The sequence below is a fragment of the Gigantopelta aegis genome, chromosome 1 (genome assembly GCF_016097555.1).
Source record: "Gigantopelta aegis isolate Gae_Host chromosome 1, Gae_host_genome, whole genome shotgun sequence".
Lineage (NCBI taxonomy): Eukaryota > Metazoa > Mollusca > Gastropoda > Neomphalida > Peltospiridae > Gigantopelta > Gigantopelta aegis.
Window position 1 is genome coordinate 39,640,827 of NC_054699.1, and position 7,500 is coordinate 39,648,326.

Here is a 7,500-nt window from a genome sequence, read left to right on the forward strand (position 1 = left end):
AGAGTGTTGGGAAGAAACGAGAAAACAGTGACCTACAACCCGTGAAAAATGGGCGACGTTCAAAACAATTTAAAATAAATAACTCTGACAGATAGTGAAATAGTGTATTTGCCAGGATACTGTGTGCGTTGGTGTGAGGTTATCTTTAAAAGAGTAACCTTTCTGTGTTTACCGTAGTTATCTAGGACATGATGTGGTGATACCCGTGTTTGTTTGGGATGGGGCGGGACGTAGCCGAGTGGTAAAACGCTTGCTTGATGCGCGGTCCCCGTCGGTGGGCCCATTTCTCATTCCAACCATTGCTCCACGACTGGTATATAAAAGGCCGTGGTATGTGCTATCCTGTCTGTGGGGTGGTGCATATAAAAGATCCCTTGCTACTAATGGAAAAATGTAGCGGGTTTCCTCTCTAAGACTATATGTCAAAATTACCAAATGTTTGATATCCAATAGCCGATGATAAATAAAGCAGTGTGCTCTAGTGGTGTCGTTAAACAAAACAAACTTTTAACGTTTTCACTCTAAAATCTACACACATTAAAATTACCCATGTTCGGGTGTTTATTCCGTTCGCGTTTTTGGGTGTGTGTTTTTTTCGCTTTTTTTCAGTAAGATTTAATTTAATGTTATGGGATCAAAAAAAGAAAGAACACACACACACACACACATACACACATACACACACACACACACACACACACAACAACAACAACAACAACAACACCTTTGTTACAACAACAACAACACCTTTGTTAGTGTGCTTTTATTAAAGAATGCTATGAGATTAAACACAAATACACAAAAAATCTATACTTTGAAGCAACTGCGAGTCTGCTTCCATTGTAAGATGTGTTCGGGTAAAATGACATATTAGATAACATAAACTCGTTTTTAAAATATCAGAGTCTGTACAAACAAGGTGTTTGTTGTCGTCCTAATGTTTTTAGTTGCCCAAATCGGATGTTACTTCCCAATTATTTCGTACGTATGAAAATAAATATTACTAAGTAAAATGAAAAATGTTTTCTGCAAACATGAGCACATGGTCGCAAACATGATCGCAAACATGAGCACATGATCGCAAACATAAGCACATACTCGCAAACATGAGCACATGGTCGCAAACATGAGCACATAATCGCAAACATGAGCACATGGTCGCAAATATTAGCACATGATTGCAAATATTAGCACATGATCGCAAAAATTAGCACATGATCGCAAAAATTACCACATGATCGTAATCATGAGCACATGATCGCAAACATGAGCACATGATCGCAAATATGAGCACATGATCGCAAACACATTGGATATACAGACACTGGTATTCTTACCAAGAAAATGTACTTCACGTCATTTTAATGTATAAGAAGACTGTTATGCTAGTATCATACTATCAACTGTCACGACGAAGTTTGCCAAATCGATGGTTGCGTTGTAATTCCCCCAACCTGCGAACTTACGACGGGTGCGCTCAGATTAACAACTAATCGATCATAAGCATTGTATACGACGAGAATCGAGTATTAAAATCTCACAGACTAGCAACTGAACAGTCGTAAAAGTCGAGTGATCGGCGAGTTGCCCAACTACGTCGTGATAGTTGGTGCTCTTAAGACTAGCATTACACGACAAGAATCGAATTGTAAAAGCGCTCAGACTAGCAAATGGACAGTCGTAGATGTCAAGAGATAGGCGAGTTGGCCAACTCTGTCGTGACAGTTGGTAATCTGAGATTAGTATTATACGACGAGAATCGAGTTCAAAGAGCGCTCAGACTAGCAACTGGACAGTGGTAAAAGTCGAGAGACCGGTGAATTGGCCGGTTCTGTCGTGACAAATGGTAGTCTTAGACTAGCATTATATGACGAGAATCTGATTGCAAGAGCGCTCAGACTAGCAAATGGAGTCGTAGAAGTCAAGAGAGAGATCGGCGAGTTGGCCCGCTCTGTTGTGACGTTTGGTAATCTGACATTAGCATTATACGACGAGAATCGAGTTGTAACAACGCTCAGACTAGCAACTGGAAAGTCCTAAAAGTCTAGAGTTCGGCGAGTTGCCCAACTCCGTCGTGACAGTTGGTAGTCTGAGCCTAGCATTAGGACACATCTTGTAATGGCTGCAATCTCAGTGTAGTCCCTTTAAAGCCGCACAACCTAGTTTCAGACCGTGAAAATGGACAGTAAGTTTAGTCAATCTACAAAACCGCAAAACATTTGGATTAAGTTACAACAGAGAGAGAGAGGTTAAAATATGTGTTATTTAAACAGTGAAAAACCGTCTAAAAATAATTAGAGTTTATCTCGATAACCATTATTTCTAAGACGAACGTGTGTTTTTAGAATTATTTTTAAAAGTACATTTTGGGGGTATTACAAACTCTGAATGACTAGAACCACTTCAGGTGTACGAAAATAAATATTGTAAATAACAAAATATAAGTTCTTCTAACTTAAATCATCTTAAACAGCTTTAATAGTGAACAATACGTCGTAGTGTTTTAAAACTAGGGTCCGCCACTTTAAGATGCTGGTGTCCGGGTACAGCGTTCTACATGTGGACCCGCTTTCTCTCAGTAATACATGTTTAAAGGCGATTAACCAAACAGATCCTAAAGTGCACAGACTTTAAGATTCGCCGATGAATTTCTTCAGCTCCGGGTACTCCATTCTAAACGTGTGCCAGCCTTCTTTGACAGTGATGTCAGCGCCCCCTACCGCCTCGTAGAAGCAGATGGCGGACTTGTTCCAGTCTAAGCACGACCAGACGATATTGCGACATCCTTTGTCATAGCCGATCTGAAGTGACAAACAATATAAATGTTACTTTTGCAAGTATGCGTGTTTGTCTGTGTGACAAAAACCGGGAAGCCAGTCCCCCTCCCCTCCCCCACTGAAGCCTCCTGGAAGGAAGGAAGAAGGAAGGAAGGAAGGAAGGAAATGTTTTATTTAACGACCAATTCAACACATGTTATTTACGGTTATACGGCGTCAAACATGGTTAAGGACGAAACAGATATTGAGAGAGGAAACCCGCTGTCGCCACTTTATGGGCTACTCTTTTCGGTTAGCAGCAAGGGATCTTTTATATTCACCATCCCACAGACAGGATAGCACATACCACGGACTTTGATATACCAGTCGTGGTGAACTGGCTGGAACGAGAAATAGCCCAATGGGCCCACCGACGGGGATCGATCCTAGACCGATCGCACATCACGCGAACGGTTTACTACTGAGCTACTTCCCACCCACGACTGCCTACATGTACCTTTGCTGACTGTTTCCAGAGAGCGCTGCCGATGCCGTGTTTCCGGCGGTTCTCCTGAACGTAGATATCTTCCATGTACATGATGCGGCCGTACCACGTGCGGTACGTGTAGAACCATAGCGCGTAGCCAATCAGCGCCGGAGTACCATTCTCAGTTTGTTCTGGTAGAGTAGGACAGGGGCAGAATAAAGAAAACCAGAGCTTTTGTTAAAATCACACCTTATATGTAGTTTATGTACATAACAGTCACGGCGGAAACAAGTAAACACAGGGGTGGGGTGGGGGCTGGGGCTGATTGAGATCGACTTCAGGTGCAAAGCAATTTTCTAGGGAAGGGGGTTCGGGGGGTTTAGCCCCGTAACATTCATCTTTGCCGTAAGATTTACTACCAATAATATTTTTTATTCACAATTGGTGGTGGGCGTGTCTAGAGACCCCCTGCCCCCCCCCCCCCCCCCACCCCCACCCCCTTGCTCCGCATGCCTGCATAATGATTTTCAATAATACAGAAACAAACTAGTGGAAACGAGTAAATAATTAATGGCTAGTCTGAGTTAAAATTTGTTTGTTTTGTTTAACGACACCACTAGAATACATTGATTAAGTAATCGTCGGCTATAGGATATCAAACATTTGGCAATTATGACACAGTCATCAGAGGTGACCGGCCTCGGTGGCGTCGTGGTAGGCCATCGGTCTACAGGCTGGTAGGTACTGGGTTCGGATCCCAGTCGAGGCATGGGATTTTTAATCCAGATACCGACCGACTCCAAACCCTGAGTGAGTGCACCGCAAGGCTCAATGGGTAGGTGTAAACCACTTGCACCGACCAGTGATCCATAACTGGTTCAACAAAGGCCATGGTTTGTGCTATCCTGCCTGTGGGAAGCGCAAATAAAAGATCCCTTGCTGCTAATCGGAAAGAGTAGCCCATGTAGTGGCGACAGCGGGTTTCCTCTCAAAATCTGTGTGGTCCTTAACCATATGTCTGACGCCATATAACCGTAAATAAAATGTGTTGAGTGCGTCGTTAAATAAAACATTTCTTTCTTTCAGTCATCCGAGGAAACCCACTACATTGTTTTCTGTTAGTAGCAAGAGATCGTTTATATGCACTTTCACACAAACAGGAAAGCCGACATACCACGGCTTTTGATCAGTTGTGGGGAACTGGTTGAATCGAGAGAAAAACATCGGTCCATTGAATGGATCCGCCAAGGTGGTTCGATCCTGCGACGCAAGCACATCAGGCAAACACTCAACCGACTGAGCTAAATCGCGACTCGGCTAGTGAGAAGACGGTGTTGCCACCTTACACCTACCTGACGACTGACATATCAAAGGCTGTGGTATGGCATGCGCTGTCCTGTCTGTAGGAAAGTGCATATAAAAGTTCCATTGCTGCTAATAGAAAAATGAAGATGGCTTCTTCTAATACAATGTCTGAATTACCAAATGTTTGACATCCAATAGCCGATTGTTATTTAATCAGTGCGTGTTAGGGGCAGTCCATAATTTGCAACATTTTCACAAGTGTACAAAGAGTACCCCCCCCCCCCCAAAGTGTACATCCCCAAATGAAAAATGTTGATCGACATTTTTCATTTTCATAAAAAGTGTACCGCTGGCCCTTAACCCCCCCCCGCGTACGGTTTGTTCGCTCGTAAAAAAATGTTGAACATTATGGACGGTCCCTTACTAAACAAAATAAACTTTACACCTACCCAAGTGAGCCATTAAAACGAACCTAACACTTGTCATGATCAAAACAGATGATTTACCCTGCAGGCCACCGAGGCTGGTGTCACAGAGATTATTTAAAACTACATGCATCATAAATTACGTCTTTCCTGCAGTTTTAACGCTTTTAGCTGAACTCTGGTTTGACTCCCTTGGTATCGCGTTTATCTTACTTCTATAGTCCGTCCCACAGGGAACGCCCCTTTTCGTACTATAAAATTTACTACAAATTATATCATTCATTTCTGAGCCCATTGTTTTCTAAATAGCGCACACATATAGCTTTTTTTGTTGTCGTTGTTATTTCTAAAAACACTTTTACTTTTCCTCTTACATCAATCTAATTAAAATTAGCTCCACTATTACATGTGGATCTAACACCAGCCAGTTGGAGCTCATGTCCACCAATCAAAACCTTACTTGCAGAATCCTGCCAGTGATTTAAAAATAATTTGAAAACATTCCGAATTATTCTGAGGGTATACGACATGTTTCGTGTGAATTACGAATGCCTTAAAACATGTTTTATTTTATAAAATAAATAATTTGTAATGTAAAACTGAAGACTGATTTAGTTTGTTTTTTGTTGTTTTTTTATAAATAAATAAATAAATAATTTTTAATGTAAAATTGAAGACTGATAACGCACCCCGTACGTATTGGTATGGTTCGCTGTACTGCGGCCACTGAAATAGACTCGCCCGATATTTTTAGAATTTGTATGCTCCCAAATAACGTTATAAAAGGCGAAGTGTGATTGGTCAATATTTAAATTATTATTTACAGACGAAATGTTACCTGGACATTGGGGACTACGCAGTGTTGTTAGTTTTAAATCACTGGCAGGATTCTGCAAGTAAGGTTTTGATTGGTGGACATGAGCTCCAACTGGCTGGTGTTAAATCCACATGTAATAGTGGAGCTAATTAAAATTAGATTGCTCTTACATCAAACCAAACTGAACCTATTTACAAAAAAAACATAAACAACATTTTTGTACGAGTATGGGCCTGCTATACATTGTTTTGGGACATGCTTCAACAGAAAATACTTGTGAAAATATAATACTCTAAAAATGCAATTTCCTGCTTTCCACAGGTGAAATTAATCATGCTAAATATCGCTGAATGCCAATAATTTAAATACGGAAAGGTAACATACACTTTAACTGGCAAACAAATTTAGGGTCTCAAATACAAGGGGGTGAGTGCCACCCTCACCCCCCCCCCCCCCCGCCCCCCGCCCCCTGGACGCCCATGCACATGCGATAAGGGATATATTCTTTAATAAGTATAAACGAATTCTCCTATTTAATTTAATTTTCAATATAATTTTAATATTTAATTTTCAGTTTATAAACACCGACTGACCTGCTGGTACAGGCTCGACAACTAAACAGTCAAACCACTTTTCTTCTCCAAATCCGTCTTTTCGTAAAACTGGAACGAGAAGGAAATAATGTTTGTCTATTGAAACCAGTGGCTTTTGGGGAAATAAAATTAATGCTAGTTTTAGATGTAGCATGTAGTTATTACAATTGGTCCACACACATACGGGGGGGGGGGGGGGGGGGGGGGGGGGGGGGGGAGGAGAGAGAGAGAGAGAGAGGGAGAGAGAAGACAGCGAGAGACAGGACAGACACAGAGAGACAGAGAGACAGACCACGGAGAGAGAGAGAGAGAGAGAGAGAGAGAGAGAGAGAGAGAGAGAGAGAGAGAGAGAGAAAGAGAGAGAGAGAGAGAAAGACATAGAGAGACAGAGAAAGACATATAGACAGAGAAAGACATACAGAGATACAGACAGACAGAGACACAGAGAGAGAGCGAGAGAGAGAGAGAGAGACAGACAGACAGATAGTGAGACAGACAGACAGACAGAGACAGACAGACATATAGAGACAGAGAGAGACATACAGAGAGACAGACACACACACACACAGAGAGAGAGAGAGAGAGAGAGAGAGAGAGAGAGAGAGAGAGAGAGAGAGAGAGAGAGAGAGAGAGAGAGAGAGAGAGAGACAGAGAGAGAGAAGAGAATAAGACAGACAGATAGACAGAGATTTAATAGAGACAGACAGACATTTTTTCGAATTGCAATAAGGGATTTGTTTAAGCATTTTCACAGCAGACATGACGGTACACTTGACATTCATTGCTATCCCACTTGGTATACTGGTTGAGATAAAAAACACAAAAAAAAAACAACAAAAAACAACAACAACAACAACCAAAAAACATCCATCGACGTCAATTGATCCTGCGATCCACCGGATATCAGGCAAGAGCCAGAGGTCCCGAAAGTTATACATTTGAGGGACATGTTCCCACAACTTGTATATAGAAGTCTGTGGTGCGTTCTGTCCTGCAGTACTGCTTTCTGTGTGATATGTATCTACATGCGTAATATTAGTTTGTGGAACATTTGCAAGACTAACTACGGTATAAAAGGTACACCAAATCGCTCCTCTGTTTGAACGTATATATTGAA

The 7,500-nt window shown here is 41.7% G+C and overlaps 1 protein-coding gene across 2 annotated transcripts in view; it reads right to left on the bottom strand.

The window, feature by feature from the left end:
- Positions 1–2,460: 2,460 nt before the first annotated feature.
- The window catches only part of LOC121374914 (thialysine N-epsilon-acetyltransferase-like), a 12,923-nt gene continuing 7,883 nt past the window's right edge, over positions 2,461–7,500 (bottom strand). For both annotated transcript variants that reach the window (XM_041502052.1, XM_041502061.1), the window contains exons 3-5: positions 6,384–6,452; positions 3,274–3,434; positions 2,461–2,801 (exon numbers count right to left, since the gene is read on the bottom strand). In XM_041502052.1, the coding sequence (XP_041357986.1) occupies positions 2,631–2,801; positions 3,274–3,434; positions 6,384–6,452 (401 nt within the window). In that variant the 3' untranslated portion in view covers positions 2,461–2,630. The remainder of the gene's footprint in view (positions 2,802–3,273; positions 3,435–6,383; positions 6,453–7,500) is intronic.